Source organism: Pelophylax lessonae (genome assembly GCF_965119305.1).
Source record: "Pelophylax lessonae genome assembly, chromosome: 1".
In the NCBI taxonomy this organism is placed as follows: domain Eukaryota; kingdom Metazoa; phylum Chordata; class Amphibia; order Anura; family Ranidae; genus Pelophylax; species Pelophylax lessonae.
The window spans coordinates 489,798,340-489,821,574 of record NC_138768.1 but is presented as its reverse complement, the minus strand read 5'-3'; the positions used below and the strand labels follow the sequence as shown (position 1 = coordinate 489,821,574).

The following is a 23,235-nucleotide window of genomic DNA, read 5'->3' as shown; positions in this document are numbered from 1 at the left end:
ATTACCTCGGTCAGCAGCAGGAAGAATAATCGCAGGAAGTGAAGTGACCTCGGCCTGGATGTAAAAGGTCACGCTGCTAGTGCAGTACATAGCACTACACAAAAATGGTTGCCAATGCATTTTACTAGGAAGCTCAGGGAAAATGGCTGTCCCATACAAGTCAAAGGGAAAAATATGTATCACACTTAATCACACGGCGTGCCATACGGCCAAGGACCCTCACCATGAAGGCCTCAAGGATCTAAAATAAGACCCAGCAAGAAAAAAGGTACTACTGCTACCCCCTCATGATGCCAGGTGCCCAAGTTACAAAGAACCCGTGGGGACGGGGGAGGGAGACAGGGCACAAAGGCCGGATACCTGACAGGCCAGGGGGCTCTTTTAGGAGCCACAGGTCCTATTATACTCAGAAGAGGGCCCACATCCCCCAAGGCCACCAGGGACAAAGATGGTCGCCTTTACTCATGATACTATGGACCGGGTGGGCTCTGCTCCGGGAAGTCCTCCTCCAACCCGAAGTGGGGGTGCTGCCAGCCGAGGGGTAAGCTGCAACCAGGTCGTCGTGTCCCGGCGAGGCATCCGCTTGCTGGCTCGTCCCCATCCGGAAAGGGGCACCATCGTGGCGAGGCCTAGTGCGGGACTTTAACCTGCTCATGCTCGTAGGCCTGGCTGGGGGGACCATAAGGATCTAGATTATCCCGTGCAAAGCCCCAGCCGGCATTGCTTGTAGATCACCAGGAGAATCCCCCTGAACACTAACTAGTAAGTGAGTAAAGAGAAATAAAATAAAGAATAAAAAAATTGAGACCGAAGTCCCAGCAGGAAACCTAGGTCCTACTCCTTCTCTAGGCAGAAACAAACTGGTTTGCTGAAAGGACGCTAGAGAAATGGCGGCCCTGTGGAACTTCTGGGGGCCCTCTAGGGGACCCCCCCCCCCAGCCTCCTGGACGGGATTTACAGGAAGGGAGCCCTGAAAGTGACAGGTGAATCCCCCCCACATGATTGATCGTCCGGTCACCGGCGGCACACCCCACCCCAATCCCCCGCTGTCAGCCTTACGCCCGGTCCCAGCCCCCAGGGGAATAGCTTCAAGCATCCCATAGCCCCAGTAGTGAAGGGGGGGGGAGGAGGAACAGGTAAGGGGGGGTGCGTGACAGGACAGAGGGGGTCCCGGGGGTGCGAGGGTCTGACCGTCCTAAGGAGGGGCCCACGTCCACCCCAAAACCCGCCAGGGTGAGAGGGGGGGGTGCATTTTACTTACCATACCTGGAACAGGCGAAAGCCATCTCCTGACAGAACCTCTCTCCGCCGAAGTGGGGGGGCTGTGGGCCAATAGTAATGCTGCGACTCAGGCCTAGATCTGGTCGTATGCGACCTGGGGAGACGTTTAACTGCCCATAGGTGTAGTCAGAACTTTTTTCTGCCTAGTGTCCCACTCCTGTAGGGGGCAGTATAACACTACTGTTATGAAGAACAGAGACTGCGTCCGTCAATGAACGATCTGATCCCTGCGAGAGCAAGGGCCCACCATTAAAAAACAAAAAAAGGGGGGAACACCAGGTATTTAGAACCCAAACAGTCCAATCGCTCACCCCCATGGAAGACAGCCCACAGTCCCTTACTGTGCCCCGCCCAAAAGGCTTACCCGCGGAGGGGGGGGAACCCGGAAACCCACTGTGGGGCCCATGTGAGAGGATGGGATCCAGAGGTCCAACCATCCCAGGGGGTACCTGCGACCATCCCACGGGGAGAGGGGGGGGGGCAGTACTCACCGATCCATGCATGCAGGTGCCGCTCCAGACAGAACCCCTCGCCACTGAAGAGGGGGGACTGTCGGCCAGGGGAACGCTGCGACTCAGACCAGGAGCCCAATCATATGTGACCCTGTGAGGGCGTTTAACTCGCTGGCCAGCCCCTGTCTGATGGGGCTATGTGGCGGCCGACCTAGCACGTTGCCAACGGTCTGCACGCGCTCGATGGTTGGACCAGGAGATCTTAATGCCCAGCCTGGCAGTTGATTGCAGATCTGAGGGGAACATGCAAGGGAAAAAAAAAAATTGTAAAAAAACTTACCGTAAAATTCTTTTCTCCGAGTCCTCTGAAAGAGGCAGCCACTTCATAGTTTCCTCACAAATGGGTAATGTGCCCTCTACAGGAGTAGGCTTGGCAGCGAAACTTCATAGGAAAACTTTTCACTAGACACCTTTAGGGGTTGTCCCTTCAGACATTACCCCAGACACATCGTGCTTACTAATCAGTTTCGTAGAAAGAAGTGAAGGAAAACACAACCAACCTCAAAATAGAGGGGCGGGGGGGCTGCGTCTGTCAGAACACTCAGAGAAAATTATTTTACAGTAAGTTCTTATAAAAATTCTATTTTCTCTTACATCCTCTGACAGACGCAGCCACTTCCTAGTTTCCTCACAAATGGGACGTTCAATAGCAGTGTAGGCATGAGGGGTGAGAAGAAAGGCAACCAATTAAAACAACGGCAACAAATCATCCAGGCCAGTAAAAAAACATAGCCAACAGGGCAACAGGAGCTCAACCAACAGGAGCTAACCCCAAAACAAAAATTCACCCCACGAAGAGAAGACCACGCCTCTTCAGCAAACAGCAGCCTGCAAAATCTTGCGGCCAAAGGAAGAATCCGAGGATACTATCAAATCAATCTTGTAGAATTTTGTAAAAGTGTGCACAGATGACCAGGTCGCCGCTTTACACATCCGAGCCACAGAAGCCGGATGGTGAAAAAACCCAAGAGGCACTCATAGCTCTAGTAAAATGTGCCCTCACAGGGAAAGGAGACACCTGACCCTTCAGTGAATAGGCCCGAACAACAGTCTGTCTGAACCATTTACAAACGGTTGCAGCGGACACAGCCGAACCCTTACGAGGTCCCTCAGGAAGGACAAACAGGGAAGACGTCCGAAAAGATTTTGTGGCCGACAGGTAAACCCTGACCGCCCGAAGCACATCCTGTGAATGCAGAGCAAATTCCTTGGGAAGGCAAAACAATATCTTCATTGAGGTGGAACGCAGATACCACCTTAGGTAGAAAAGATTGGTTGGGTCGCAGAACAACGTTATCCCTATGAAGGACCAGAGAAGGCGAACGGCAAGACAGAGCCGCCAACCCAGACACCCTGCGAGCAGAGGTGATAGCCACCAGAAAGGCAACTTTCTGAGATAACAAAGGCAGAGAAATGTCTGATATTTTCAAAGGGAGATCGTTGCAGAACGGACAAAACCAAACTCAGATCCCACGGACGCAAAGGGGATCTCCTTGGAGGAGCCATAGGACGCACCCCTAGAATAAAGGTGCGAATCGGGCAAATAGTTGCCAAGGGACGCTGGAAGCAAACAGCCATGGCCAACACCTGACCTCTAATCGTACCCAAAGCCAAACAAGCTTTTCTGCAAGAAAGCGAAGACTCTCGCCACCAAAAAAGAGTGAGGATGCGTGCGACTCACACCAGGCAATGCACGTCTGCCACGTACGATGGTAAATTTGCCTGGAGGTAGCCTGCCAAACTCTCAGCAAGGTAGGAATCACAGCATCAGAGAGACCTCTGTCTCTCAACACCTGGCCTTCAACAGCCAAGCCGTTAAAGCCAGAGACTGTAAGGCAGGATGGAAAATCGGCCCGTGAGACAGCAGATCTTCTCTCAGAGGCAGCCGCCAGGGAGGCTCGATGATCATCCAAACGAGGTCTGCGGACCAAGACCGGCAAGGCCAGTCTGGGGCCACCAGATTCACCTGCACCTTGTCTAACGCCAATCTGCAGAGGAACTTGGACAACAGTAGAATCAGGGGAAAGGTATAAACCAGCAGATACCGGTGCCAAGGCACCACCAACGCATCTGGCGTCTGCCAGAGGATCTTGAGCCCTGGTCACGAACCTGTCCACCGTCCTGTAGAGATGAGACGCGAACAGATCCACTTTCGGTGTCCCCCCACCAGGCACACAGGAGACAAAACTCCTCCAGATGCAGAGACCATACCCGCTGATCTCCACTCCAGGAATGTGAACAGCAGAGAGAGCTTGAGCGCGTGCCTCAGCCTAAGTCAACATCTCGGCCACTTCACTGGCCGCACATGCAAGCCTGTTGCCCCCTTGGTGATCGATGTAAGCCACAGCTGTGGCATTGTCGGACTGCACCTGAACTGGGAGACCGTGCAGCCGAGGCGTTCAATTGAGCAGGCAGAGTATGAACGCCATGAGCAACAGGACATGAGCGGTAAGGAAACGATCGACGGATCGCCCAACAGGGTCGGGGGATAACCCGCTCTCAATGGGAAATCTTCCAGAAACCCGAGGATCGCAATCCCTTTGTGCGAGAACAAGGCCAACACCCCGATCAAAACCTTGGTGAAGACTCAGGGTTCCTGGGAACAGGGGTGAATAAAAAACCCCAAAACCTTTCCTGCCGAGGGAAAAGGCACCACCACTCCCTGCGCAAGCAGAGCCCCACACCGCCTCCCTGGGATCCCACAAACGATCCGGAGATAAACGGATACATGGTAGAAAGAACTTGTCTGCCGGGCGAGACCGAAATATGGCCTTGAACCCTGAACAAAATTAGTTTGTGAACCCATGAGTCCTGAACCAGAGACGCCTAGGGTTCTGGAGGCAAAGCAGATGTCCCCCCACCCCCGAATCAGGCGAGTGTGCCCCTTCATGCAGAGGAGGAATCGTCCGCTGAACCTAGTCTAGGGCTCATCTGACCAAGCCTTCTTGTCCTCTCCGGAGGCTCCAAACGGCTTACCTTTTTTCCAGCACCCTTGAGGCATGAAAAAGCCCCCCGGTGAGCCTTGAAGGAAGGTCCCCGCTTACCTCTGGGTTCCTTACCTTTTGCGGATTGGGAAAGAAGAGTACTCTTACCCCCGGTTAGACCTTTGATCAGTTCATCCAAGGAGCCCCCAAAAAGCCGTTCCCCCAAAAAGGGGAGATCCGACGGTCTTCTTAGAAGCCTGGTCCGCCGACCAGCTCATGCTGCCAGACCATGCGGCGAAAGGCAATCCCCACCGCAGACAATCTTGCGACCAGGGGAGCCTCATCCAGGGCCGCGTCACACAGATACACCATGGCCTGGGACATTTGATCCGTGAGCTCGTTGAGAGTCGGGGGAACCGACTCTGCCAGCAGGTTGCTCTTAAGCACCTTAATCCATTCTGTCAACATCTGAGAGACCAGCACGGAAGCGAACACAGGCATGAGGAGCAAGCCCACCACCAAATGCAGGTGGCGGGAAAGAGATTCCATGCGCCTGTCCACCGGGTCCTTAAACACCGGGGAGTCCTCCACCGCCACCGTCCAGCAATTGGAAACTGGCTCTGCAAAGCGATAATGGCGCTGGAAACACTTGGGCACTGCCAGCACGTGCTTAATGCGCTGCCATTGCTCGTTCACGATTTCCTGAAACTCCTCGGGGCAGGGGAAAACCTGGCCCAACTTCTGGGCTTTGCGGGGGCCAAAGACAACCTGCTTTTCTGACTGTGTGGGCTCATCAGCAATTTGCAAAGTCTCCCTGACTGAGCAAACCAGTAGTGCTTCAACCAGAGCACGTTCCCGTGCTGCAGAGGGGGGAGGACTCACCCTCTTCGCCGTCTGAGTGTGAGGACAGGGATCCCTCAGGGAGGGCAGTGTCCATGGCAACCACATCAGGCTCTGAATCAGAAGACTGAGAGGGCATCGGCCTTGAAAAGCAACTTTTGACATGACAAGATCTACTTTGGACGCCAAAGTTTCTATGGCTGCAGACAGAGAGGCTAGTGAAGGTGATCTGGATGACCCGGATACACAAACAAGATCAGTGGGGAAATTTTCACTCTGGGACTCCATATTGGCAATGTTACAAAAACAGGTACACTGGCCCTTTAAATCCGTGATTGCGGTCCGCACCACTAAACCGCGCTACCGCTGGAGTCCCCCTTTAGCTAGCAGATAAACTGATAGAAGCCAAAAGTGTCTGGATAGTGCCCAAGCAGGACTAAAGACACCCTTACTGTAACAGAGAAATCGATCAGCTACCGCTCTCCACGCGGTCTGCAGGTGCCACAATAAAGTATAGGGAAAACACAGGGTAAATGGCTGCCGCCCATACAGCATGTCCTGCCCACATCCAAGATGGCAGCCGAAAAAGGCGCCAAAAACCCAGCAAGGCCAGAAAATGGCTGCTGCCCTTACACTGATGCAGCCTGGCTGCTCACACCCAAAAAGGCGGCCGAAAACGGCGCCAGCTATCTGGAGCCCAGGGAACAAGGCCATCGTGGCAATCCACCACAGGGAACCCCCCAGGACAAGGTACTAGTAAAACATCACCCCCCCCCCCCCCCCAGGCGTTAGACGCCGCTATAGCGCCCCCGGCGGGAGCAGGGAGGGCAGGATCTTTACTGACAGGCCAGGGGGACCTCACACAGACCACAGCTCTGAAATCCCCAGGAGTGGGCCCACATGACTCCCACAAATGACTGTCGCAGGGACACAGGGGGCGTAGCATCACTCACCATACCATGGACCGCGGGGCTCCGCTCTAATACAGCTCGCCTCCCACCCTGAGTGCTGTCAGCCAAGAGCGGTACGCTGTAACTCAGGGCGTTCCAGGTTGTTGATGCGTCCCAGAGAAAGTGCTCTTTGCAGGCTCGTCCCCATCCGTCGATGCACTGTTGTGGCGAGGCCTGGGCCGACCACAACCTGCTCACGCTCGTTGGCCAGGCTGGGAGACCATAAGGATCTAGATTATCCAGTGCGAAACCCCAGCCCAGTTGTCTCTTGTTGTTAGCCAGGAGGATCCCCCTGACACTAGCTAGCGATAGTGAGTAACGAAAAAATAAAATAAACATTTCTCAAAGAAAAGAAAAACTGAGACCGAAGTCCCAGCAGGGAACCTAGGTCCTACTCCTAAGCTAGGCAGCAAGAAACTTATTAGTAAGCACGATGTGTCTGGGGTAATGTCTGAAGGGACAGCCCCTAAAGGTGTGTCTAGTGAAAAGTTTTCCTATGAAGTTTCACTGCCTAGCCTACTCCTGTAGAGTGCGCATTACCCATTTGTGAGGAAACTATGAAGTGGCTGCGTCTGTCATAGGACGTAAGAGAAAACTGCATTTTTGTCTTACCGTAAAATCCTTTTCTCTGAGGTTCACTGACAGACACAGCTTCAAGTCTTCAGACCATTTAGCTGTATGCTCTCTCTCTTCAGGAGAAGGACTAGGCGGAAACCTTTTTTGGTTACACCCCTGGGGCAGTCCCAGAGGGTATACCATCACTTCCTCCAGTAGGACTCCAGTTTGTAACAAGCAGTGTCAGATGAAAAAATTACTCAACCCCAACCGAGGGGCGGGTGCTGTGTCCGTCAGTGGACCTCGGAAAAAAGGATTTTACAGTAAGACAAAAATCCAGTTTTCTCTTTCGTTCACTGACAGACCAGTGGGATGTCCCAAAGCAGTGTCAACATGAGGGGTGGGAAAAAAAACACAGCAAACGCAGAATTCCCAACAAGGCTAAAAAAAGCCAACCAGGTAACAACAGGAGCTTAACTAGGAACAACTGGAGCTCACTAACAGGAAAAATTTTCACCCCTTAGTAAGTGGAAGCCTCTACAAACTTTGCGGCCAAACGCCGCAGCCAAAGGTGCAAGTACATCCACCTTCTAAAATTTGGTGAATGTGTGTACAGATGACCACACAGCCGCCTTGCACACCTGAACCACTGACGCCTGATGACTGAAGACCAAGGAGGCACTAAGCGCCCTCGTAGAATGCGCTTTAATAGGGAAAAGAGGAACCTGACCTTTAATAGAGTAGGCCTGCACCACCATCTGCTTGATCCACTTGGAAATGGTCACAGCAGATGCGGCCTGCCCTTTAAAAGGTCCATCCATAAGAACAAATAAAGAATCAGATTTAGTCACCGTCAGATACACCTGAATCGCCCTTATCACATCTAAGGAATGTAAGGCAATTTCCTTAGGATGTTTCGGCTTAGGACATAGGGACGATAAACACAATGTCTTCATTTAAATGAAACCCCCGAGACCACCTTAGGAAGGAACGCCTGACAGCGTTGCAGCACCACTTTGTCCCTATGAATCGCCAAGTAAGATGACTGACAGGACAACGCAGCCAACTCTGACAGGCGAGATGCAGAAGTAATAGCTACTAGGAAAGCCACCTTCTGCAACAGTGAGCAGAGGAATTTCTAGAGTATTTTTAAAAGGAGGCTTTTGAAGCACCGACAGGACCAAATTGAGATCCCACGGAGGTACCAGGGATCGTACTTGAGGAGCCGGATGGTGAACTCTGCACAAAAGTGTGTACCAAGGACTCCACCCCCAACGGCCTTTGGAACAAAATAACCAAGGTGGAAATCTGGCCTTTGATGGTGCCCAGAGCCAAACGTTGATCTACACCCATTTGTAGAAATTCCAACAAATGAGACACAGAAAAGGAGCAGGGAGAAACCCCCCGCGACTCACAGCAAGTAATGTAGGCCTTCCAAACTCGACGATAAACCTTCCTGGAAGTAGATTTCCTAGCTTTCAACAGTGTGGGAATCACCGACTCCGACAGTCCTCTGTCCAACACCTGGCTTTCAATAGCCAGGCCATTAAAGCCAGCGACCGTAAAGCAGGATAGAAGATTGGTCCTTGAGACAGAAAATCTTCCCTGAGAGGAAGTTACCAAGGGATCTCTGCTACCAGTCTTACACCAGGCCTGCGTACAAAGACCGGTGAGGCCAGTCTGGTGCCACCAGAACGACCGGAATTCCTTCTACCTCGATTCTGTGTATCAGTCTCGACAGAAGTTGTATTGGAGGAAAGGCGTAAGCCAGATGATACTGAGCCCAAGGGGCCACAAGAGCGTCTGCGGCGTTGGCCAGTGGATCCCGAGATCTTAACCAAGACCTCTGCAGCTTCCTGTTGAGACGGGAAGTCAGCAGGTTCACATCAGGGGTCCCCCATGAAGATATACTGTATTTGATGAAACACCTCCGGGTGAAGCGACCATTCTCCCGGATCCAACGTCTGCCGACTGAGACCGCTTGCCAATTATCTACCCCCCGAATGTGCACAGCATAGAGGGCCGAAACATATCGTTCTGCCCACCTGAAGATGCCGGCCACTTTCACAGTTCACCAGGGCACTCTTTGTGCCCCCTTGATGATTGATATATGCCATAGCCGTAGCATTGTCCGATTGTATCCGCACAGTGTCCCTGCAGACGATCTGTCCATTGAGACAAAGTCTGATTGCCCAAATTTCCAGGATGCTGATCGGCAACCTGGACTCCTCCCGAGTTCAGACACCATGGGCCAAACACATTCCCAAGACACCTCCCCATCCGGACAGATTGGCATCCGTGGTGATTACAGTCCAATACAGGGAAAGTAAAGATTTTCCCAGATGTAGAGCCGGGAAGCGGAGCCACCCATAGGTGAGACTCCCTCGAGCCCCGACTCAACAGGATGAGATTGTCCAATGACATTGGATCCTTTTCCATTTGATCAGAATCTCCCTTTGCAAGGGTCTGGAGTGGAACTGCGCAAAGGGAACTGACTCAAAGGTGGAGATCATCAGACCCAGCACTTGCATGCAAGTTCTGAGTGACGACCGATGGTTGGACAACAGGAGCTGAACCGCATCCTGTAGCTTCAGAAAGTTTTGTCTAAGGAAAAAACATCTGGGCTGACGCGGAGTCCAGCATCAGACCCAAGTAGTCCAGCGTCAGACCCAAGTAGTCCAGCTTTGTGGACGGAGACAGTACAGATTTCTGAAAATTCTGTGTCCACATGAACTCCTGCAAAGTTCGCACCTTAACGTCCAAGTCGGCTTCTAGAGCGGAGGAAGACTCTGCACGCAGAAGCAGATCGTCCAGGTAACCTAGTACCGCAACCCCCTTCTGCAATAACAAGGCGAACACAGGGGCCAAAACCTATGTGAACACCTGAGGAGCTGAGGCGAGACCAAAAGGTAAAGCCACAAATTGAAAGTTCTCCTCGCCTAAGACAAAATATAGAAACTGCTGATGCCCGACATATTGGAATATGAAGGTAAGCGTCCTTGAGATCGATAGAAGCCAGATCTCCTTGATGAAGGAAGGCTACTACTGTGCACTGTGCAGATGGACTCCATCCGAAATATCTCAACCCGCACAAAGTGGTTCAGAGCCTTGAGTTTCAAGATCGTACGAACCTTCCCTTCCTTCCTCGGAATTGTGAACAGATTTACATAAAAACCTTGGAAATGTTCTGACACTAGAACCGGGACAATAACTCCTTGTGCTAACAGGTCCTGCACTGCTCCATAAAGGCCCTGCAGCCACTCAGGAGACCGGCGTAAGTTGGAAGGAAAGAACCTTTCCAGAGACAAGGACCGAAATTCGATCTTGTATCCAAACCAAATCAATTTGTGGACCCATTTGTCCTGAATGAGCAAGGTTCACAGATCCGGAAAGAAGCCAAGATGTCCCCCAGCCCCAGACACAGGTGAGGGCGCCCTTTCAGGCTGGGGAAGGCTTGTCTGTGGAACCAAAAGAGCCCGCTTTGGACTTACCATTCCAGGGTCTCTTGGAGCCTCCCCCAAAGTTACGGGCGGATCTCGAGCCCTTTTTCTGTGATCCAGACGGACGAAAGGGCCGCTTGTGAGCCGAAAAGAATGGACCCAGCTTATGGCGAGGTTCCTTGCCCTTAGCAACCTGCAGAAGCAATGTAGTCTTACCTCCAGTTAGGCCCTTAATGATCTCTTCCATAGAGGCACCAAACAGACGGTCACCTACAAAAGGAAGATCAGTCAGCACCTTTTTAGAAGCCTGGTCAGCTGACCAGTACATTAACCAGATCATGCAGCGAAGGAACACTGCCATCCCTAAAACCCTGCCGGCCAAAGGGGCCGCATGCAGGGATGCATCACAAATATACTGTAACCCTTGGATCAACTGATCCGCCAGGTCCACCAGCTCAGAAGGGTGTTGAGTCTCCTCCAGATCCTGGCGCAAAATCTTAGCCCATTCCGTTAAAGTCTAGGATACCAAGGTAATAGCAAACACCGGTCTCAAAATTGAACCAGCCCCTGTGAAGAGATACTGGACCAGAGCCTCAGCTCTTTTGTACATGGGGTCCTTAAAAGACGGGGAATCCACCCCCGGCAAAAGCGTGGCCTTATTTAGCCTGGAAACCTGAGAATCTGCCGACGGTGTAACCCTTAGTTTCTTCAGAAGAGACTAATCAAAGGGATACCTCCTAGCAAAACGCTTAGGTATTCCAACCATGCATTTCGGGGAACCCCACTGACTAGTGACAATCTCATCAAAATAGGCAGGAAAGGGAAACACCTTAGTCACCTTGGAAGATTTGAGGGTGCCAAACTGCACCAGTGTCGGAGTCCTCCAACTTTAAAGTTTCCCGCACTGACACAATCAGGGCCCCCACCAGCGCTTTTTCATGCGCGGCTCCAGAGGAGGACGACACATCCTCACTATTAGAGCACTTAGGGTGCGTGGACTCAGACTCTTACTCCTGACTAGGCAGAAAAAAAAATAGGATTTTTCCTACAGCTTACCTGTAAAATCCTTTTCTTGGAGTACACCACGGGACAAAGAGCTGGTAATAATAACTATTTGGTTATACGCCACCTATAGGTGAATGGACACTGGCAACCACTATACAGGAAGTTCCTCCTATATATCGCCTCCCCATACAAGAAGAACATAAATTTTTGAAGCAAGCAATGAAGATCCCAGAAAAAAGAGGGGAGGGAGCTCTATGTCCCGTGATGTACTCCAAGAAAAGGATTTTACAGGTAAGCTATAGGAAAAATCCTATTTTCTTTACCGTACATCATGGGAAACAGAGCTGGAAATAATAACTATTTGGGATGTCCTAAAGCAATGCCCTTGACGGGACGGGATACAGAGTCCCAAACTTGCCCCTGAGCAAAGAAAAGAAAAGAAAAGAAAAAAAAAAAAAAAACTTAGGACTATACAGCTGCCTGCAACACGCTACTACCAAATTGAGCCCCTTAATGGGCTCTAACGTCCACTTGGTAGAATTTTGTGAACGTATGAACTGAAGACCCGGTAGCAGCTTTGCCGATCTGGGCCAAAGATACTTGATGGTGTACTGCCCATGAAGCACTTACCCTTCTGGTAGAGTGGGCCTTTAAGTTAAAAGGCAGAACCTTACCCTTCAAGCCATAAGCTTGAGAAATGACCTGACGAATCCACCTAGAAATAGTGGAGGAAGTTGCCGCCTGGCCTTTCTTAGGCCCATCCGGCAATATAAAAAAAGCATCAGTATTACGGATCTGTGCTGACCTGGTTAAATAGACTTTAACCACATGTACAACGTCAAGAGATTGTAAGAACTTTTCCTCAGTAGACTGAGGATTAGGAAAAAAGGAAGGAAGAACAATGTCCTGGTTTAAGTAAAAAGCAGAAACTACCTAAGGGAAAAAAGGAGGGGGAGAAAAGAAGGAAGAGGACGAAACACTACCTTATCCTTCTGCAGAATTAGAAAGGGTTCTTTACACGAAGAGCCGCTAACTCTGACACCCTTCTAGTCGAGGTTATAGCAACCAAAAAAAAAAAAAAACAGCTTCCTCAACAACAGTAGTAAGGGAATATGCCTAATAGTCTCAAAAGGCTGCTTCTGCAAGGCCAAGAGAACCAGAATCAAGTCCTAAGGACATAGAGGTGGTTTAACTGGCAGAACCATGTGAATCACACCTTGCAAAAAAGCTTTAACCAGAGTGCATAGCCAACGGTCTCTGGAAAAAAATTGACAAGGCGGAGACTTGTTCTTTATTGGTTCCTAAGTCCACTCCTAATTGAAGAAAGGCAAGAATTCTCCCAATAGCATACTTTCACGGGTGCCATTTCTTGGATTCACACCAAGAAATATAGGTCTTCCAAACTCTAATAGATTTTCCTAGAAACTGGTTTCCTGGCATTAATCAATGTGGCCACAACCAAAGCCGAGACCCCCCAGTCTTTTATTATTCTGGTTTCAGTAGTCAGACCGTCAAATTCAATGACCGTAAAGTAGGGTGGAATATGGGACCTTGAGATAGCACATCCAGATGGCATGGCAGCAACCATGGCTTCCCTACTGCTAACCTTACGATTTCTGCGTGCCAAGACCTTTTGGGCCATGCTGGGGCCACCAGGATTACTGGTTTCCCCTCCACCTGTATCCTGTTCAGCAGCTGGGGTAGAAGCTGAACTGGTGGATATGCATAAATCAGGTTGAACCATGACCAAGGAGTCACTAAAGCATCCATTCCGATCGCAATCGCATCCTTGGATCTGGAAACAAAGTTGTCCAGCTTGTTGTTGAACCTGGATGCCAATAGATCTACATTGGGAGTACCCAAACGTTGACAGATCAGCCGAAACACTTTGGGGTATAGGGACCATTCCCCTGGACACAGCTGCTGGCGACTTAAGTCCGCCTGCCAGTTGTCCACTCCTGGAATAAAAACTGCTGACAGACATGGAACATACCTCCCTGCCCATGATAGTAAATGGTTCAACTCTTTCTGAACCGACTGGCTCCTGGTACCGCCCTGATGGTTGATATAAGCCACTAGGGTCGAGTTGTCGAACTGAATCCTGACAGGACATCCCTGTAGTCTGGATGTCCAATAACTCAGTGCCAAACGGGCAACTCGGATTTCCAAAATGTTAATGGGTAAAATCTTTTCCGTCCGAGATCACGTTCCCTGGGCAGACAGATCCTCCAGATTTCCCCTTGATTAACCACTTCCGGACCGCCCACCATCGATTTACGTTAGTATTTTGACATTCAATACCAGGGTTATGGCAGCAGATAGCTGCCATAACCTCGGTATTTTTGGAAACGGCGTGCGGTCCTCTTTCACATAAGGGTGGTCCCAGCGGCGGATTCGCCGCGGGATCACCCTTATGGTGCGGCGGGAGAGGTGCCCCCCCTCCTCCCGGTAGTTTTCCCCACTTACCGGACCCGCAAGCAGCGGAAAAAACGATCCGGTCCGCGCTACTCACAGGCAGAAAGTCGAGTGAGGGCAAGAAGGCCCGCGCTCGACTCTATGGTCTTGGGAGGACCGAAGCAATGTCAAACGTCGTCTCCTAGCAACGCATTTAAAGAGCCAATTTTTTTTCATCATGCAAAAAAAATTACTTTTTTTATTTTTTAGTGTAGATATGAAGTCTAAGGTCTTTTCACCCCAGATCTCACAATAAAGAGGTCCTGTCGTGCTTATTTCTATTACAAGGGATGTTTACATTCCTTGTAATAGGGAAAAAATGATAAAAAAAAAAATTTCTTTTAAACTGTGTAAAAATAAAAAAAAAATAGATAAAATAAATAGGAAAAAAAAAAAAGTCAAAGCGCCCTGTCCCCGTTAGCTTGCACGCAGAAGCGAACGCATACGCAAGTCCTGCGTAAACGGTGTTCAAACCACACATGTGAGGTATCGCTGCGATCATTAGAACGAGAGCAATAATTTGAGCCCTAGACCTCCTCTGTAATTCTAAGCTGGTAACCTGTAGAAATGTTTAAAGTGTCGCCTATGGGGATTTTTAAGTACCAATGTTTGTCGTGCTGGCTGTGACGTCATTCACGTGTGCCCGAGATCTGCAATGCAGGAAAAAATACCTGCCGATCAGCGCCATCTTGTGGCGGAAAAACAGTACTACCGGCCAAGAAAATTATTAGTGCACATTCCTTTCTCTTGCAAACGGAAAGGAACACTTACCAGTCTCTGCAGGATCCTGAATAGGACCCAAACTTCGCCCATCACGGCGTGCTCCATCTATGACCATCAAGGACCGGGTCCCCCTATTATACGAGATCCACTCACTTGGACCTGTAGAGCACCCTGCTGGAATTACCCTGGGTTAGAAATTTCAATTTCCCAGGGTCCGGCACCCAAAGGGTCACATTACAGGCTAAACCTCGAGTCTTTGGCTGCCGAGGCTCGGGTACCATCCTTTTAGCACTTAGCCTTTTTCTGGGACAACACAAAACGTGGAGAGCTTTAACAGCCATGACCACCACCTTCAAAACACTGGCGAAAAAAATGATGTTCTTCCTGTATGGGAGGGTATATATAGGAGGAACTTCCTTTCTATTGGTTGCCAGTGTCCATTCACCAATAGGTGGCGTATAACCAAATAGTTATTATTACCAGCTCTGTGTCCCATGATGTACGATAAAGAAACTGGAGTCCTACTGCAGAAAGTGATGGTATACGCCCTGGTACTGCCCCGGGGTGGACCCAAAAAGGTTTCCGCCTAGTCCTACTCCTGAAGAGAGACAGCATAAAGCCCACTGGTCTGAAGAATTGAAGCTGTGTCTGTCAGTGAACAAAAGAGAAAATGCATTTTTGCTTGCACACGACTGGTGATGATAGAAATCAGAAGAACTTCCCCTCAGATCTAGAGCTAGTGCAGTATATTTGCCTTTAGTAAATCAACCTCCCTGTGGTTAACTGACACAGTTCATTCATGTTTGGAAGTATCAAAATGCAGATCTGATTGCGGAAATACTGGAAAACAAAGTATCTGCACCAAATCCTAGAGACTGCGGGGTTGATTTATTAAAACTGTAGAGTGCAAAATCTGGTGCAGCTGTGCATTGTAGACAATCCGCTTCGAACTTCAGCTTGTTCATTTAACTTTTAAAAAAATAAATAAAAAACTGGAAGCTCATAGATTTCTATGCAGAGCTGCACCAGATTTTGCACTCTACAGTTTTAGTAAATCAACCCCTGAGTTACACTTCTATGGCTGAAGAGTACTCTGCAGATAACAGACACAGTATATACAGGCCTGGGAAGCACCATATGGAGAGCTTAGTAGCTCTGTCGAACAAACTGACCTGGGGCAAAGTCCAAAAAGGGCCACAAGCAGAGTCCAATACCCAAAGGTCGTAATTTTCCTGAACTGACACTTCAGAAGTCAAAAGGTCTCCTCAACTGACAACTTCTCCAACTGCATCTTCTGGCTCATAGTAAAAGTCAAAAATAGACTCAGGAGGGGAGGTTAAAGGGGCAGAGCCACGACTCCTGCTGTCTAAGGCCCCAACAATTCTGCCCATGAACTACAACATCATGCCAAAAATCCTGTCTGGAATAGAAGAATGAGGCGGACATGGCCAATGGGCTGGTTGAATGACCACAGAAGGATTTAGTGCAAAAGCAGCATTGCAAGCCAGCCCCCACATCTTTTATCAGATGGGATCCCAGGTACAGTCCCCACAGAAGAAGCCACAGTGGCTGTGGTGCAGTGATGAAAATCATCTTGGAGAAAAGTTACCCAGAGAGAATACCTCCTGAGAAGAATGTACTGTAGGCTACTCTCAGTAGAGAGAAGAGGTCCATTATCTAAGGACACTAGCATAAACTGAGGATAGCTGGGAGTGGGAGGGGTTCTATGTTCCTGTAGCCTCTCTTCTTTGCCAGTGTCCAATCACTCGAAGGTAGCTGCATAAAACCCAATCCTAAGGATCTAAAGCCTGTGTCCTCTAATATATGATCAGAGAAGATTTTGTTTTTCTTAGGCTAGAGGTCCTTTGAGCTTTTTACTAAGGATTATTATTATTATTTTTTTTTTTTTTTTTTGGAGGAGCAGGTCTTTGTCCAGGTGCTGTCTTTATGTATTTTGGAGCTTTTCCCCCACAGCTCCTGTCAATGTGACAAGTGAGTGGAAAGCCCCAAATAGCAGTAAAAGACCTAACAGGGGTTCTAATCCCTACCTATTCTGTTAAAAACCTAAAATAAAGTTTTGACTGGCTTAAAACAAGAGAAAATACTACCTATACCACTCAATCTAAACAAGCAGCAAATTTCCCTGAACCCTGGAGATGAGTAATATTGATTGCTAGGAGAGTCACACACAGATATAGAGTTGGCAAAAACATTTGACCTTACCAAGATTTAGGTTCACCAAAGTGTAGATAGTTAACGCTGTAGAGATCCATGTCCTCAGTGTGCCAAGCAAATGTTGTCTTCCACATCCCAAAATAGAGGTAGGGTGTATTAACACCTTCGATAATAATGCCACATTCATGTTCCACCATATCTAATAGAGTATTAAGACTGGCGATGTTCCATAGATGTACATCCTATGAAAATTGAAAGATACAAAGATATAAAAAAATAAAAAAATATATAAAGATATATTAAAAAAAAACACACACACACACACACACACAGAAGGATCAAAACCTTAAAAAAAAGTAAACTCTTATGGGATTAGGTCAAAAATTAAGACACATAAATCTATGTGGAACAAGAGCAGTTATAAATAATGTGTTAAAATGTAATTAGAAACTGTAAGGAATGCTTACATTGTCATAGAGCGAGCCACTTATATCTGCTCCATATATGGGGGACATGAAAGTCAAATTCTTCCAATATTTACGTTCCAAATCATCGAAATCTTGGTGTCGTGGGGTACAATACCTAGGAGTTGATAGAACATATTTAAATCCAGATATACTTTTATAAACCATTTTCCCTTTTATGAAATTGATAAATTTTTACAGGAATGTTCACTCTCAAGAGCAATGTGGGATCCGGCATTATAAAGAAAAAAAAAATAATTAAAATAAGGACTAATGTTTTACATTAAATGTTTTATTTCTTTCTCTTTAAGTATGTGCTATGCAATTAACAATTAGGCCTTATGCACACTGGACTTTTTTTGCAGTTGCTTCTAGGGGCATAAGGTGCTTTTTTTTTTTGCCCCTAAACTCCCTTCTATGCTAGTCTATGTGTTCAAAGCAGGGCTCGACAAACCCTGGGCGCCAGGTCACATTGGCGACTAGAATTAGCGACCTGGCGCCTGGGGTGCACTGCAGGGGGTGTTCTGTCCCTTTGCGAACCCCCAAACCCCCCCCCCCCCCGCGCGCGCGAGTGCGAGTGCGTGGACTACCGCGCCGTCTGATAATTGAGGCCGCGGCTTTTCAGCCTTCTTAAGTGAGACGCTTCAAATGGGGAACTGGTGCCCTCTTGTGGTGGCCGGGAGTATGACAAGCAGTCACTAACAAGACTGTTTCCCCTGCCTGTTCTCAATACCTGCCCATCTCCTTTCAAAGAGGCGAAAAGACAGAAGTTTTTGCAGGCTTCATCTGGCGCCCTTTGCTTAAAAGGCAAGTGGAAAGGAGTGTTTTTTTTTTGTTTTTTTTTATATTATTTTTAAAAGAATTAATTATTTGTCATCATCTCCCTGCCCTGCCATGTCACAGTCACACAGCCGAAGGCCCCTTTCACACAGGCTGTCTGATCAGGTCCACCTGTCAGTTTTTTAGGCGGACCTGATCAGACCCTTCAGTCTCCTCTATGGAGTGGCAACCCGCCGCCATCAGATCCTGTTTGCTAAAAACAGATGGATGGTGGTTCTATTTTCCATCCGTCCGGTGAATCGGATAGGATGGCATCGGACTGGAAACAGTCAGATGGTCCATTTCCATCCGATTGCCTCATAGCAGAGAATGGGCTGTGTCTGCATAGAGTGGACAGGATCCACCTGCTCAGCGGGGATCAGCAGAGAGATCTGCTGAGCGGAGGTGGCTGTGTTAAAGGGGCCTACAGTGGCACATATTCACCATTGGATCTCCTATCATCCCCACCCTGCTGCAATGTCCTTCCCCAGTGAGCGGCTGCCCATCACACGCAAAAGTACAAGGCATATTCATGGCCACAAAAAGCCAAAAAAAAAAAAAATTACATTGCATTAAACAACTGGTGTGTCACATCAGAATGTATTCATTATCTACACAAGGTAAATGCCTATGATATTTGGTTCTAGTCGTCTTTATGTGTAAATTTAAGATCGGTCGTTTTTGTCATTGAAAATAAAGCTTTATTGTGTAAAAAAAAAAAGCTGGCTCCTAACTTTTTTAGCTGGCTCCTAGATTCCAAGCAAATTTGTCAAGCCCTGCCTTAAAGCATCAAACACATTTACAAGTGTCAGGCATTTTTTTCTGCCAAAAACACTGCTGCTAGGAGGAAAGGCTTTTAATGGGGAACATGCAAAACGGTCTGTGTGAACGTTACTCTAAACCTAATCTTTCTACCCTGTAAAGAAAAAAAAAAGAAAATGGCTTCTGAAGCCGATCCGGTCCAGTCTCCAGCAGCGGCTACTGTGTACAGAGAGAAAGCTGAACTTCCACTTTCCACTTCAAATTGTTTAAAGCACCAGTACATGTCTTTGCTTGAAAAATATATCTCCATGCATTATCAAAAAGTAATTTTGAAATTGTTCAAATGTTGTATTTTTTCAGCATTCACTTTGATAACAGAGGCCTATAAACCACCGGGTTGTTAGAAAGCAATACCAACAAGGGAGGGGGAATACTGTTACACCTCAAACAAAACTGGCAGGTAGTGATAGGTTGAGCACAAAGCTGTCAGTGTCAAAAATCACAATTCCCAAACCTTGGAGATTTACTGCTGCACAGGTATCCCCCTCAGGATGGAGCTTAGTGAATACGTGAGCAGAGTACTGAGCAGATCTGCAAGCTAGAGTATTTAGAGCTAGATAGAGTAGAGTAGAGTAGAAGTGCCTTCTGGTATGAAAATCAAAAAAAACATCTTATGGACAGCAGCAGCGTGGTTCAGGTAGATCCAAAATTAAAATACATTTTACCTAGCCTTCTCGCCCCTCCCCCTCTCACATTTGAATATTATTTTTTTTTAACCTGAAGTTTTTTGTCACTTAGATGAGACTGATAGCATGTGCCAGAACAACAAAAATGGTGTCGCGTGAGGGAGGGGGAGCTAGAATGAAAGGGGACTGGAGTACCTCTAACTACTCTCAACATGTCCAGAGAATGAATTAAAACCTCCATCAAAAAAGAAGAAAATAGGATTTTTGTCTGTAAAATTTGTTTCTCTGATGTTCATTGACAGACACAGTTGATGAATTCTTCTTAACCATTGAGTTATGCTGCCCCCTACAGGAGTAGAACGCTAGGCAGGAAAAAACTTTACCACGCCTCCGGGCAGTCCCGGGTGATATACTCCCACTCTCTGCTATAGGCACTCAGTTTTGTTACAAGCAGTGTCAGAAGAAAAAAACCCCAACTCATAGAGGGGTGGGTGCTGTGTCCGTCAATGAACATCAGAGAAATGGATTTTATGGTAAGTCAAAAATCCCATTTTCTCTTTTATTCATTGACAGACACAGCTCCTAAATACTTAAACATTGGGAGGTCCCAAAGCAGTGTTAACATGAGGGGTGGGAAAAAACAGCATAACAAATTCCCAAGGCTAACCATAGCCTACAAGGAGCTCACATGGAGCTCAACCAGGAACAACTGGAGCTCACCTGAAAAAAAAAAAAGAAAAAAAAAACAATACACCCTCAAAGAGGACCAGGTCCTCTAAAAAGCAGCCAGCAGAACCCCGAGGCCAAAAGAAGCATCTGCTGGTGCCAACACATCCACTTTATAAAAATTTTGTTAAAGTGTGCACTGAGGACTAGGTGGCCACCTTGCAAACCTGCGTCACTGACACTTGATGATGGAAAGCCCAGGAGACACTATTGCCCTAGTAGAGTGCTCCTTGACAGGGAAAGGAGGAACCTGACCCCTGATGCAATAGGTCTAAAACACTGTCTGATCCATCTGGAAAATGGTCGCAGAAGAAGCGGACAACCCTTTTGTGAGGTCCGTCCATGAGCACAAATAGAGAGTCTGACTTCCTAAAAGACTCCGTAGCTGCAAGGCACACCCTAACTGCCCGGACCACATTCTAGGTCCTCTAAACAGCAGCCTGCAAAACTTTGCGGCCAAAGGAAGCATCCGCAGATGCCAACACATCCACTTTATAGTATTTTTGTGAAAGTGTGCACAGACGACCAAGTAGCCGCCTTGCAAACCTGCATCACTGACGCCTAATGACAGAAGTCCCAGGAAGCATTAAGGGCTTGAGTGCCCCTTAACAGGAAAAGGAGAAACTTGACCCTTGATCGAATAGGCCTGCACCACTGCCTGTCTGATCCATTTAGAAATGGTCACTGCAGACTCTGCCAACCCTTTCCAAGGTCCATTCGTAAGCACAAATGATGTCCGATTTCCTAAACCACTCCATGACCGCCAGGTACACCATGATTGCCCGAACCACATCCAAAGTATGCAAAGCAATTTCCTTAGGATGTTTAGGCTTAGGATATAGGGAAGGAAACACAATGTCTTCATTCAGATGGAAATTAGAAACAACCTTAGAGAGGAATGACTGACAAGGGCGAAGCAACACTTTATCTCTGTGAACCACCAGGTAGGGTGAACAACAGGACAACCCCGCCAGCTCTAACACTCTGCGTGCAGAAGTAATAGCCACCAAGGCGGCCACCTTCTGGTTAAACGTAAGCAGGGGAATCTCTCAAATATTTTTGAAAGGAGGTTTCTGGAGAACCGACAGCACCAAGGTGAGGTCCCACGGCGGCAATGAAGCCCGCACTGGGGGAGCCAAGTGGCAAACTCCCTGAACAAAGGTTCGAACCAGGGAATGCGTGGCCAAAGGCAAGGCTGAAACCTTGATGGTACCCAAGGCCAGACGCTGCTCAACCCCTCGGAGGAAGGCCAAGATCCGAGCCACTGAAAAAGAGCAAGGGTGAACCCCAAGACACTCACACCACCCAATGTACCTCTTCCAAGTACAATGGGTAAATCTTCCTAGAGGTAGATTTTCTAGCCTTTAACAGCGTAGGAATCACCGATTCAGACAAACCTACATAGTTACATAGTTAGTGAGGTTGAAAAAAATACATCAGTCCATCCAGTTCAACCTATGATGCGTGTGTGTGTTTGCTTTTAAATGTACATTGTATACCCCTGTATGTTGTGGTCTCTAAGGTGCCCATCTAATAGTTTTTTGAAACTATCAATGCTCCCTGCTGATACGACTGCTTGTGGAAGAGAATTCCACATCCTTTTCGCTCTTACAGTGAAGAACCCCTTACGCATTTTAAGGTTAAACCGCCTTTCCTCTAGTTTTAGTGAGTGGCCACGTGTCTTATTGTATCTCCTTTCACTGAATAGTTTGTTCCTTATGCTAGGGTCGCCAGTACAGTATTTGTACATTGATATCATATCCCCTCTCAAGCGTCTCTTCTCCAGAGAGAATAAGTTCAGTGCTTGTAGTCTTTCATCATAGCTGAAGTCCTCCATTCCCCTAATTATTTTTGTTGCCCTTCTCTGGACTCTTTCCAGTTCCAGCACATCCTTCCTGAGGACCAGTGCCCAGAACTGGACAGCATACTCCAGATGAGGCCGGACCAGAGTCTTGTAGAGCGGGAGAATAATCTATATCTGGAGTGAATCCCCTTTTTTATACATCCCAGTATTCTGTTGGCTTTGATTGCAGCGGCTTGGCATTGCATGCCACTGCCAAGCCTGTTGTCTACCAGTACCCCCAAGTGTTTTTCCATCCTAGACTCACCCAGAGGTTCCCCCCCCCCCCTAGTGAGTAGCTTGCTTTCTGGTTTCTGGCCCCCAAGTGCATTACTTTACATTTTTCAACATTAAACCTCATCTGCCATGTAGTTGCCCACCCCGTTATTTTGTTCAGGTCCGCTTGTAGGGTTTCCACATCCTGCATAGAAGATATTGGCAAGCTTAGTATAGTATCATCCGCAAATACTGAGATTGTACTAGATATCCCCTCCTCTAGATCATTTATGAATAAATTAAACAGGATTGGTCCCAGGACAGAACCCTGGGGGACCCCACTTTCCACACCCGCCCAATCTGAGTACTCCCCATTAATCATCACCCTCTGGACTCTCCCCTGGAGCCAGTTCTCTATCCAGGTACTCACCTTATGGTCCATACCTACCTTCCTTAGTTTGTACAGTAAGCGTTTGTGGGGAACGGTGTCAAAGGCCTTTGCAAAGTCCAGATACACTACATCCGCAGGCTTTCCTTTATCTAGGTGGCAGCTCACTGCCATCGTAGAAGGTTAATAGATTGGTTTGGCAAGAACGATTTTTCATGAATCCATGCTGATTACTACTAATAATACAGTTTTCATTACTAAAGTCTTGTATGTGGTCCCTTAACATCCCCTCCAAAATCTTGCAGACTACAGATGTTAGGCTGACCGGCCTATAGTTACCCGGGATACATCTCGGCCCCTTTTTAAATATTGGTACCACGTTGGCTTTTTTCCAATCAGCTGGCACCATACCCGTCTGTAAACTATCCTTAAAGATCAAGAATAATGGCCTGGCAATCACCTGGCTGAGCTCTTT

The 23,235-nt window shown here is 48.1% G+C and overlaps 1 protein-coding gene across 1 annotated transcript in view; it reads right to left on the bottom strand.

The window, feature by feature from the left end:
• The window catches only part of LOC309559900 (lysine-specific demethylase 4B-like), a 630,996-nt gene that overhangs the window by 486,033 nt on the left and 121,728 nt on the right, over positions 1-23,235 (bottom strand). Inside the window, exons 3-4 of the mRNA XM_082263341.1 lie at positions 17,327-17,441; positions 16,908-17,101 (exon numbers count right to left, since the gene is read on the bottom strand). Coding sequence (XP_082119467.1) covers positions 16,908-17,101; positions 17,327-17,441 — 309 coding nt within the window. The remainder of the gene's footprint in view (positions 1-16,907; positions 17,102-17,326; positions 17,442-23,235) is intronic.